This window comes from Saccopteryx bilineata, chromosome 1, assembly GCF_036850765.1.
Source record: "Saccopteryx bilineata isolate mSacBil1 chromosome 1, mSacBil1_pri_phased_curated, whole genome shotgun sequence".
NCBI classification, from domain to species: Eukaryota; Metazoa; Chordata; class Mammalia; order Chiroptera; family Emballonuridae; genus Saccopteryx; species Saccopteryx bilineata.
The window spans coordinates 182,308,199-182,320,576 of record NC_089490.1 but is presented as its reverse complement, the minus strand read 5'-3'; the positions used below and the strand labels follow the sequence as shown (position 1 = coordinate 182,320,576).

General features: G+C 42.1%; 1 protein-coding gene across 2 annotated transcripts in view; it reads right to left on the bottom strand.

The window, feature by feature from the left end:
- GATB (glutamyl-tRNA amidotransferase subunit B) overlaps positions 1-12,047 on the bottom strand; it is a 67,206-nt gene extending 55,159 nt beyond the window's left edge. For both annotated transcript variants that reach the window (XM_066280871.1, XM_066280880.1), the window contains exons 1-2: positions 11,849-12,047; positions 9,799-9,949 (exon numbers count right to left, since the gene is read on the bottom strand). In XM_066280871.1, the coding sequence (XP_066136968.1) occupies positions 9,799-9,949; positions 11,849-12,024 (327 nt within the window). In that variant the 5' untranslated portion in view covers positions 12,025-12,047. The remainder of the gene's footprint in view (positions 1-9,798; positions 9,950-11,848) is intronic.
- Between the last annotated feature and the right edge of the window lie 331 nt (positions 12,048-12,378).

Below are 12,378 nucleotides of genomic sequence, written 5' to 3'. Positions count from 1 at the left end.
CAAACGGCCCGCTGCCACGACTGGGCATGCGCTTCCTGGGAGGGACGAGCCTTTACGAGTCTGCCGCGGTGTTTAAGTCCTGAAACTGTCCGTGGAAGGAAAATGAATGGTACCCAGCTGCATGGTCTCAGGCTGCATTTTTATCACAGGCATCTGGTATGAATCGCCCGAACAACGCCTGTATGAGCTGCCAAAATGCCAGAGACAAAACCAGTGGCAGAGAACGCTGTTAGGTAATTTTTTTTTTAAATAACTACTATATATTTATATTAACAAAAGACCCCTAAGCTTTTGTCTTCCTAGATGCCTTTGGTAATGTGTTTATATTTTTCTTTCTATACATTCCCAGCTCACTTTCTAGCATTAATTACAGACTTTTGGGAGTAGTGTACCACATTTATTTTTAAAGAGTTCTAAATATAGGCCCTGGCCAGGTAGCTTAGTTGGTTAGAGTGTTGTCCAGACACTCCAAGGTTGCAGGCTCAATCCCGTGGCCAGGGCACATACAGGAGTCAACCAATGAATGCAGGAATAAGTGGGAAAGCAGATTGATGTTTCTTTCTCTCTCCTTCTCTCTAAAGTCAATTTTTTAAAAAAAGAGCTCTAGATACAGCATTGTCTCCTCCGACAATGGCTCGCTGTTGTGCTTCATCTCTCCTCAAGCACATATTTTGAGGGAAAAACAAACCTGCATGAGAAGACACGAAAATGTGAGAAAAGCCCTTTCTAAACACTGAAGGTTTCTTGCTCAGAAATGTAGAAGAACTGCAGTCAGAAGGAAGGAGATTTGGTGGCAAAAGAGAGGAAGTCAGAGAGATGTTAAGATGCCTTTCCTGACCCATTCTGAGGCACCCCCCACTCACAGCCCCAACTACACGGTCACATTCCTTGTTTCCTTCTGTAAGGTTTCAATCTTAGTCAAGTCTCAGCCCAACCTTTAGGTTAAAACAAAGCAAAAAGGTCTGCTCTAAGAATTGACTGTCATAAATTTGCTCTGAGGAAGGTTTGAGGTTCAAATGTACTAACTCTGTGGTCCAGGAACCGTGAAACTAAGAGAGAAACATGAAAAATGGCCTTGGCTTTGACCTGGAACATCTGGCAAAGCCAATGTGTAAGCTCTTTGCTGAGATTCGCTTTCAATCCAGCCACAAAATTTCCACTAATAAATCCCCATCAAACATGACTTCATCACTCAACATTACAAAATACACAAGATCACGTACCATTTTGCCAGAATCAGCAGACACACAAAAAAGAAGATAGCCCAAGAACTTCAGGTAACAGAATTATTAAACACAGACCATAAAATAGATTTAAAATTATTAAGGAAATAGGCCATGGCTGGCTGGCTCAGCGGTAGAGCGTCAGCCTGGCGTGTGGGGGACCAGGGTTCAATTCCCAGCCAGGGCACATAGGAGAAGCGCCCATTTGCTTCTCCACCCCTCCCCCTCTCCTTCCTCTCTGTCTCTCTCTTCCCCTCCCGCAGCTGAGGCTCCATTAGAGCAAAGATGGCCCGGGCGCTGGGGATGGCTCCTTGGCCTCTGCCCCAGGCGCTAGAGTGGCTCTGGTCGCGGCAGAGCGATGCCCCGGAGGGGCAGAGCATTGCCCCCTGGTGGGCAGAGCATTGCCCCCTGGTGGGCGTGCCGGGTGGATCCCGGTCGGGCGCATGCGGGAGTCTGTCTGACTGTCTCTCCCCATTTCCAGCTTCAGAAAAATACAAAAAAAAATTATTAAGGAAATAATAACTAAATACAGGGAAAAGGAACAAGATATTTTCAAAAAGGCAGGAGGGGTTTAAAAGAACAAGATCTCTATAAATGAAAACTACTCTCAGTAAACAAACAAACAACTCAGTGGCTAAAGAGCAGAGTAGACTTAACAGAGAGAATTAGTGAACTGGAAGAAAGTGTAGAGAAAGTCTCTCAGAATGAACCACAGAGAAAAAAATCCTAAAAGAATTTGCCATCATGACCACTATGTTCCAGGTGATTTGTACAGCTGAGAGCTGCCCACAGGCAGGGCTGCTCTCTGAATGGTGGGTCTGGGGAAGCCCAGTGGTGGCGCACTGAATTAGTGGCTGATTAGGTTAGATCTCCTTTTGCCCATTTCTTCTTCTGAATCACCACTTTCCTCTCTCCCAAGATTTATTTAGGTCTCTCACCTAGTAGATATTGTCATAAAGAGCACAATCAGTACCAACACTGAATTGTCAATGCCCCTGTGTTTGTATAAGCATGTGGATGTAGATCTTTAAACATATAGTGGGAGGGGCAAAAGGATTGCAGTTGAGAGTATGCAAAACACAGAGGTCATTCTTGTAGTATTTGCCAACTATTGTATTGTTTATTTGTATTAAACTTTCCCCACCCCTGTATTTCACATACATTTAATAGGATTAATGTTTTGAGATATATACAGACACATATACATACTTTCAAAATAATAGCACCTACATATACCAGACTTCCAGCAACTCCGACTGTGGTGGAACACAAGACTGGAAGCTAAGCGTGACATCAGGAGTGGGAAACCCAAATTGTGATCTGACTGGGACAATGCATAATGTGTGACTGTGGGCACATTACAACAGCTGTCCTCTCCTTTCTAATTGAAGAGGACTAAATGATTTCCAGGGTCTCTTCCCACTGTACTCAGATATGGTTTCTAAGTTCAAGAGGCAAGCCAGTTTTCATACCATCTGTGTACTTTATTTTGTAGGACGGATCTCTACTCAGAGCCTTGTTCTCATTTACATTTACAAATGTGGTCAACCGACTTTCTGGGCTAGGGAAAATCAGAAATAATAATTGACCAGTGAAAAATGAGCAAGAAGGGATTCCTAGAGCTAACTATACTGACAGTAGCTTTGAAAAGAAGGTGACAGGTGATGAAACATAAAAAGAATGGCTACCTTAGCCACTGACTGTAGGATCAAATAGCTTTCCACACCTCTGTCACTCCTGAAGCCCCATTACATTACAACACTAAGCAGTAACTGATGATGCCGATAACCTTGAGTGATCAAGAAAAGGTTAGCTTATCTTCAATATACCCCATTTCAAAGCAGTTAAGTACAAAATGAATTTAAGAATGATTACTGTAAAAAGGTTAAAAAATATTGAAAGTGTTTAGACAACTGGAAAATTCTTTCAGATGGACCCCCTATGCATGTGCACGTGTGTAATGATATGAAGAAATATCAAGGGTGTTATAAACATGTCAAGTGGCCCAAGAAAGATCCATGAACTGCTTTTTAGTACCTTATACCGAAACACAGAAATTACTATAACAAGATACATGAAAGGATGGTCAATCGACTGTATAAAACAAGTATCTATTGATGCAATGTATAAGCACTGTATTATACAGGTAGATGTCATGTAGGGAATACTGCATGTAAGACCGGCAGAGAGGTAGGGTGTTGGGCAAATGAGTTGGTAAATTTGTATTTTTGAGTTTGCTCACTTTTATTGTTAGAATATGGCTCTGGGCAGCACCAGGTATATGTGGTCTGTGATACTGCAAATCACTTTCCCGCTTGGGAAGGACAGTTGTTTTGTTATGTTTGCTGGAGGAGGGGTCTTGGAGGACCCAGGTAGTTTTGCAGGGACAGGAGAGAGAATGCAGAGTGCTGAAGGAGAAGCCATGTTGGCAGAGAGAGAAGGTGTGCAGAAGGGGAACCAGAGCTGAGGGGCTTTGGGAGCCCTACTGAGGCTTGTGGGGGCCTTTGATTCAGGAGGAACCAGAGAATGCGTCAGGGGTTCGGAGTCCTGACTGAAGAGGGAAGTGTTTTCCCTGCGTGTTTACTCCTCGGCCGATGAGAGACTTCATAAAGAAATGGGCCACCAGTTTTTGGCTCCACTGTTTCTTTACCATCTGCCCGAATACAACATGAACCTACATGTGCATGGCCACGATGGTGGTGGACCCTGGCCTTACATGAGGGAAGTGGAGGTGGCTGTGAAGAGGGAGGCTTTCAAGAATTCACTGAAAGCTGGAAAAAGATCTGTGGCAGGGAAAGAGTCAAATGCTTCCCACATGAGGGGAGGGGAGGTCATGCTGCCCACTGAATGTGCAAGCCCATCACCATAACGAGTCATCTGAGTTCATGGGAAACATCCAGGTAATGACATCTTAAGGCAAATTTGGACTCTCGGAAAGTTTAAGAGCTGAAAAGGAACCTTCCCACATGTGTGTGTATGAGCTCCCAGACATGCCTCTTTGAAAGAGGTGAGGGCCACAGCACAAACTCCCTCACCCCTGCAACACCCCACTCTACAAATGAATAAAGGAGAGAAACAGAGAAGTGCCTCCCCAAGTAACTGTCAAGACCAAAGTCTAAGAACACGATGTAATGAAAAGTTCTACAGATTACAGTAAAGCAAATCATTGAATGGAAAACAATTTTAATAGAAAATTGTTACATTCTGACTTCTTAGTCAAATAATGAAACATCATCTAAGTGTGAACAGACAAAGAGGTAAGCTATAGATCTGACTATAAATGTATGCATTTAAACACTTTTCCCTAATGCCGTTTTCTTGAATTTCTATTCTGCTTAGAAGCTTTCAGTTAAAAACAACTTTTATAATAATGTTTAGAATTAAGGGTCAGGAAAGCGTTTCAGCCTGATGTTCTCTAAAACCATTCAAGTATTTCTAAATCTATTAGGTCCTTCAAAACAAAAGTTATTACCAATATCTGCTCTGCTCAGAGAGCTAGAATGTTGCAGATTTACCTAGCTTTAAATAAATCTGTCAAAAAAATTCAAAAAATAAATTAATCTCAAAGTACTTCATGAAAGCTTTCACATTATCATTTCTTTAAGGGACGAGGTCCCTTATGGTGCAGTCTGCAGATGTGTTCAGGAAAAATCTCCCATGTGAAGTTCAGTTATCTGCAGTTTGTTAGTTCCCAGGGGGCAGGCACATCAGTTATACACATCATATTCTCCACCCCCTACTCTACTCCCCTTATTCTTGCTAATACTGCTGCATACTCTTGTGAATAAAAGAAAGTTTTATAAGATGAGATAAACAACAATTCAGTTTTCATTCCACAGCTGCCAGGGCCAAATCCAAACACCTATGATATGGCGAGGTCTGAATGCTTTATAAGACAGGCCAATCCTGAAACAAGAGGAGAATAGTCTTGCACATGTGTGTGGACAACAGCTTTTAGAGTCCTTTCCCCAGTTCTAGAAATAAGCAACCTTTGCAATGAGTAGGGGGTTCCATGTTACATGCAGATAAGAGCTTCCAGATAAGCAAAACAAAGGGAGAGTCCACTAGTTTCTAATTAATCTGATTGTGGCACAGCCTGAAATGGTCAGAAATGACCTACTGGCCACAGATGAGCCACCTAGCAGTGGGCATCATGGGCAGAGGCTACAACGTTCTCTTTGCTTTCTCCTGCACAGAGGCCGGCACCACGAGGGGCAAGCATTTCAAATAACGAGGAGTGAATGGGTGTGTGAGAGCAAGCAGATCTGTACACGCATACATTGCAAACCAGTGGCATGCCTTCCTAAAATTGCACCATTACTGGAAACGTTGGCAAATAATGAAACAAATAGACTTGTAAATCCCATGACATTTTATCAAACAAATACATTTTCTTTCTATTTCACATCCATATATCAAGTATTGCAAGCAGAGAAATTAAAAAGACATTGACAAATAGGAAATATCTAACTAAGCAAATAGCCTAGGATCCTATCTATAGTTCTGTAGACAACTAATTATTAAATAAATTAAAGAAGACTGTGTATCAGAGTAAGAGTTTTTTGTTTTTTTAAGCTAGGACAAAATAATGAGTGAGGCTGAATCCTGCTGTAGGAACAGAGAATGCTGTCCTTAGTTTAGCTGTAATCCTGCTGGTATGCAGGGAAATGGGCTGAATGACCTTTCAGTCTGATGATTTACGATGGGATTCCATATAATTCTAAAAGTAAAGGTAAAATAGGAAGACAAAATGTCTGTGGTCCTAAGAAACATTCAGACGACGTGTCACAAATCAGAATGGGGGGGTGGTGGAGGTGGGGGATAAAAATGAGTTTTATATCTATAAACAGACATTTATATACGCATAAAAATTTACAAATAAACACACACAGCCAGACCACAAGCAAAAAAAGGAAATCTCTTGAGACTCACACAGTTGTGGAGTTCGAAGCCATCTATCACCCAGGGGGAACTGCAAGAGGCAGGACCTGCCCAGGGGTTAAGGGTGTGAGCTAGGAAGCTCGACCACAGATTCCCTCGGAGACTCTGTAAGCTTGGTCTCACCACTGCAGCAAAGCAACTAATCATCTTTTGGTTGGGGGGGAGGATCGTGCCTTTAGTTTGTAAAATCAAAATATGCAACACCTGTGACACTTAGTTAAGTGACACAACTAAACAAGGTATGCCTGCACTGGATTGGACCCGGCTTCTCCACTTACATTCTAATTGGGCTCATGATAGAAACTGTCTCACAGAGCTGTTACGAAGTTAAAGTAAGTAAACACATATAAAGAAAGCACCTGAACAGTGCCCGGCACCTAACAAGCGCTCAGTAAATATTAACTAAAATTTTATTACTATCATTATTGTTAGCCAGGTTGAAGAGACACCAGATGTTGGCAATTTATAGCACCTCGGGAGAAGATGTTGAGGCTGTGAGCCCATTGGGGTAGGCAGATGGAAGCCATGAAATCCTGGTACAGTCAGAAAATTGGCCACCAACCGGAGGAGCTGATATGGAGGAGGCCACCCACCTCAAGCCATGGGTCAAAGAGATTCTTGAGAAATCAGAGTCCCTGCCCCAGTACCTGGCTTGGGGGCTTGAATGCTGGCACTATCCAAGCTGTGTAGCAGTTTGGGGATAAAGAAATTAACATAGAACCTGTTTATTCAATAAACCTGAGTGGGCCCTAGCACAGTCCACCAGGAATTCATCCCACAGAGACACCTCCACAGTCCAGAACAGAGTCTTCACGCGGAAAGATCACACTGAGAACTGAGCAGAACAAATAAAAGCAAATCCACACCTGGACACATCTTGGGTGAAACTATCACAGAGCAAAAACAGATTACCTACAAAGAATGTGGACTTCTCATCAGCCGTAACAGATGCCTGAGGACAACGGCGTCATGTCTTCAGAGTGCTGAGGGGGAATAACTGTCAACTTAGAATTCTGGGCTATCACTCAAGAGCTCGGGGGAAACAAAGGATCACAGGCACAGAAGAACGAAAGGAGGGCACCATCCACAGACCCAGAAGCAAGAGATACTAGCACAGGCCGGAAGGAGCGCCAGACAGGAGAGTGAGCTGTGAGAAACAGTGCTAGCGAAGGGGAGCTGCCTCAATCTGCCACAACCCAACCTAAAAGCGGCCTTTCCTGTGGGTGGAGGGGGACGTTTTCTCTGGGTTACAGTGGGAGACAATCCCTGCTTTCTCAGGAACCTGATTTTATTCTTTGTTGAACAAAATATTACAGACGTGTATCTTGAAATAATTAAAAAAAATTTTTTTTCATCAATCTCAGAAAAAAAGAGAGAGAGAGAAGCATCAACTCGCTGTTCCACCTAGTTGTTCCATTTAGCTGTGCACTCACTGGCTGCCTCTTGTATGTGCCCTGACCAGGGATTGAACTCGTGACCTTGGCAGACCGGAACAATGCTTTATCCACTGAGCCACTGGCCAGGGTTTTGAAATATTTATTATGAAAAGCAGCCATTACTACCACCCTTCCCTGCCTGTCCTGTTCCCTGGCAGCGAGCACCTTCAGATTTTTGAGCTGTCTTGTAAGGTATCTGTCTTCCTATTTTTAAATAACATGCTGTTCCAGGGGACCTTTGGAAAATCCATCATCTGCTTGACAAGGCTCATGGCCATTTGATTGTAACAATCCTTCCACAATCTGGGAAAAAGAAAGACTTGACAAACTGTCCCAATAACACAGTGTTCTTGTTTTTAAAACATGAACCACAACTCTTGGCCCATTTCATCCCAAGTGATCATTCAGTAAGTTACAAGGTGAGATATTTTGCAATGCTTTTTATATCTTACTCTGTCTCACAAGAATTTACCCATGCTCGCTATTTTACCTTATTTCTATTTAAGAACAAAATAAGTTGCCCCCAAGTGCAACCCCATGATAAGCTGACACTGAAGTCTAAAAGTCAGGTTGGTATCTAGGTTGGTCACTTCATCCCAGGGGAAAAGGGAAGCTCACCACATGCATGAGCTTGAGTGTGAACCACCCAGAATGTGGGTGAGCTAATTCCTCCTAAGAGCAGGCTAGGTAGGTGTTACAGGTGGTGGATGGGTAAGCCTGTCACTGAATTCGGGGAAGAAAAAGAAAATTTACCAGCAGAAGGCCGAGGAACCAGTAGAGGTAATGACTGATTATTAATATCATATATATAAAAAATTTTTAAACTTTCTTGAAGAAACTTTTGACTCTTGAGAGTTCTAAATCTTTCACTCATTGCCTTATTTAAAAAAATAAAAATAAAAAGCAAAACAGAAATAATAGCCAAAAAACCCAAACAAAATCTAACTGACTAACTTAGGATCTAAAAAGAAGAATCTGAGGGCTCCCCTCATCTGTAGCCTAAATATTCCTAAAGCTTATGCTTACGTTACTTTTTTCTTTATTGATTTAGAGCATGACTTCTGGTTATGGAAGATAACAATTTAGTTCTTTTATTTCCCAATATCCTAGTTATGTCAGTTTTTATTAAATCAGTAGTTGGTGCTGCTTCTATTAAGCAAATATGTTTCTCTCCTGAGCTTTTAAGTATACTATGACTACATTTTCATTCATGAACATTTAGTTTTTCCTAGAGTTAACAGGTCTTTCATTTGCTTCACTTTTTATTACCTATTGCTTAATATTCTCAAAGACTCCTGTTTATATGTAAAAGCTCTTGTATACACACACATTAGCTACCTGCTGTCCTGGAGTCATCCATCCTCCCCTCCCATCAGGTCCTGCGGCTGCAGAGCCGGCAGTCGGGAACCTCTCCAGGACTCCATCCTGATTCCTTGTCCCTTGAATGTGACCTTTCACTTCTTCTCCGTAAGGTCTAGTATCTGCTCATTATCGCAGGCATTCCTACACTTCACGATGACACGCTTGCCTGGGAGGCTATTTTTACTCCTTGCTCTGGGTTGTTTCTGATTGGAGACGTATGTCCTTCAGTTCGGGGAAACTAATCTGTGTTATCTGTTTGACCGCTTCCTCTTGCCTATTTTCTCTGTTCTGAAACTCCTGTTAATCAAATGTTGGACATTCTGGATGGATCTTCTCATTTTCTCCCCCCCCCCCCTATTTTCCAATTCTTTGTGTGTTTTACTCTGGAAGACTTCCTCTGACTCATTTTCTAACTCTTTGAATTTGAGGCAGTGGGGTATCATAATTTTAATTTCTAAGAGATCATCTTTACTGACTGTTCATTTTAAAAAAGTAGCATCATGTTCTTATTTCAAGGACGCAGTTACCTTCTCTTGAAACTCTGAAGACATTTATGAAAGCTTTTACTTCTTAAAGTATTCTTTTACCTTGTGCATTCTCTGTGTGAAATGAGTGAATAAGTGTGTGAATAAACAGATGATATTTAGACTTAAAAACAGAATTGTAGAGATGGGTCTCTAGAAAACATTTAGTCCATCCTACTTCATCCAAAATTCCCTAAACATGTACGTATTTCCTAAGAGCTGTGCCAAGAGAGTAAAACAAAGAAATCATTATCCATGTTCAATAAAACATAAACATCTTCTAATGTAAAGAGGATTAAATAAAAACGTTACCGGCAAAGTTCCAGGCAGAGATGCATCAAAAAAAGACACCAAAGAATTTGGAGGTGCTGCAAAGAGGACCTGCGATCCAGAGAAGAGTTTGGAGTTGGAGGAAATCTGGGCATGAATTTCCAGACCTACCACAGCTGCCCAGTCATGTTCACTGAAGAGAAAGATATAACGGTTAAGAAATAGATATGTCACCATACATCAATTTCTATGACTAAACCACAAATGTTAATTTCCTATTTGTATTTTTAACTTATTAAACTTTTATTTCCTTACATTAAAAAAATGTGTCCCTGTGTATTAGCGATTAAATTTTAAAAAATCATAATGAATACCTACAGGACCAACAAAATAAAATTAATTTACAATGTGGCATAGAATTCACTGTACAGACAGTTAGGTGAGAGACAAAGGAACAAAGTGACATCTTAGAACAATTTAGAAATGGGTATCTGGTGGCGACTGCTTGGCTGACTTCAGTGAAAAGCAGCCTTTTCTAAATTAACTGCCCTTTATCAATTAATCACCCAGCAAATGAAGAAAGCTGATCTTGCGAACATTTTTTAGTGTTAACAAATGTCAGGATTCTACTACTACAGGAATAATGTGTTGCACATCTCATTATTAAAAGGAAGGGAAATTCTCAGTTATGTCTCGAATTCATTTTATAACAATGGCTTGCAAGTAAAATAATCAGTGACACTGATTACTACTAAATGATACTCTCCTGGGTATTTTGTGCAAAGGAAAACATTAAACCATCAGATCCTTAGCAATGATTTTTTTGGTCCCCCAAGTCACTTTCTGTTCCAGAGATCTACTTTCAGGTTCCTTTGTTTGTTTATGCCTAACTGCTATCAAAGCTAGGAAGCAGTGAAATGCTGTAATCCCTCTTATCTGGCCTCACCTCTGTTGGGTCTAAGTTCTTATAAGTGTCCCTCTGAAACCCAATAATCTTGGACAACTTGCAGAAGGCCTGTTGACACATACTCTCCTCATATTTTGTCTGTTCCTATCCTGCTCTTCTCCCAGGAAATTTTCTGTATTATCTAGATTTTTGTTTACATGTATTGGATTTTGTTTCAATCATTTCAATATATGAAGTTCTGTGGCTGTAGTATTGCCACAGATTAATTCTTTCTTTTTACAGATTGCTAGCACAGCCTGTAGTTGAGAGGAATTAAACAAAGACTCTGTTGGAAACTCTGCATTTCACTACAATATAATTCAAAGTATTTTTGCAGTTTCATTACATAAGAGAAAAAAACTTTCCATTCACAATGAGATGATCTAACTTATGAAAAATATAGACACTGAATGCTTCCATGTATCTCCCCACCCCCGTTCCTCCAATTGAAAAGCAAAAGTAATGCTAACCTATCTCAAAGGATTAACGCAATATTAGACATGTGCCTTATTTAAATGTACCCACTTAAAAAGAAACTAAGTCTTAAGTTGTGGAGTACAAACAGGATATCTAGCAAAGTAAGCAAAACACTCTACACAGCCAAGAAGGAAAATTTCTTGAATTGGCTGCATCCTCTTTGGTCTAGCCATACCTGTTCAAAATCAAAGGCCTCCACTGACAGGCGGTGTTTTCTGACTCATGACATTAAGCCACCACTCTCCAGATCTTGTAAGTAAAGGCTCCCTTCTACCTTTAGAACACTGCTGGCCCATAGCAGCGCTAAATGTCAGCTAAATAAGACCGCGCTTCTAGTGTCACAGACCCCACTGCTGGTCCTTTTATTAGTAGGGCGACTGCGTCCATTCTTCTGTCTGGGTAACTTTCGATTCAAGACAACACCCTGCGAAACTTTACATTTGCGAATTTCTCCAATATATCTATTTGAGAAGAGCGGTTTATGTGTGGAGGCGGGGCTACTACTGGAGGGCACGTTTTGAGCTTTCAGGGCTGCAAGTTACAGCCCAACGCCCTCCGCACAACAAAACATCTACACTGACGGCCGGGCTGTAGTGGCCATCATCGCACGTCTAGCAGGTGCACCTCACACTGAAGCGGACAGTACGCTAAGATATACATGTCGTATACCCTTTTCTCGGCTTCTGTGCCGTGACGAGGGACTGCTGAGCCAATGAGCTCTGTCCCCTTTTCCCGCTGGACCTGGACCCCGTCTGAGTCCCTCTTCCGTGGTAGGAACCGTGGTTCAAGCAGGCTACAGCCCAATGCCTTCCAGGACCGCACCAGCGCAGCACGGGAACCGCCATTGCACATCGACGTCCTGCTCAAGTGACACAGCCTCTCTGCCGCGAGGTTCTCTGGGAGGCGTAGTTCTGGAACTGTGTAAAATTCTCTAAGCTCCGACCGGAAAACTACTATTCCCGGCGAGCACTGCCAATCTAAGGCAGCCGGAACCCGGGCGGGAAGGGAGGGAAGGAGAAATAGAGGAGACAGTGGGAGGGTTTCCGGGTCGTAAGGGGTGACTCCTCCTAGCGGGGAGTTGGAGGGGTTTGTGGATGGGGGCGTGTGTTTGGGTTTGAGTGAGATAAGTGGTGAAAGAGGTCCAAAGCTGAGAAACCTGGCCGGGGTTTTATACCCCACTTAACCTTTGAAGCTGAAGT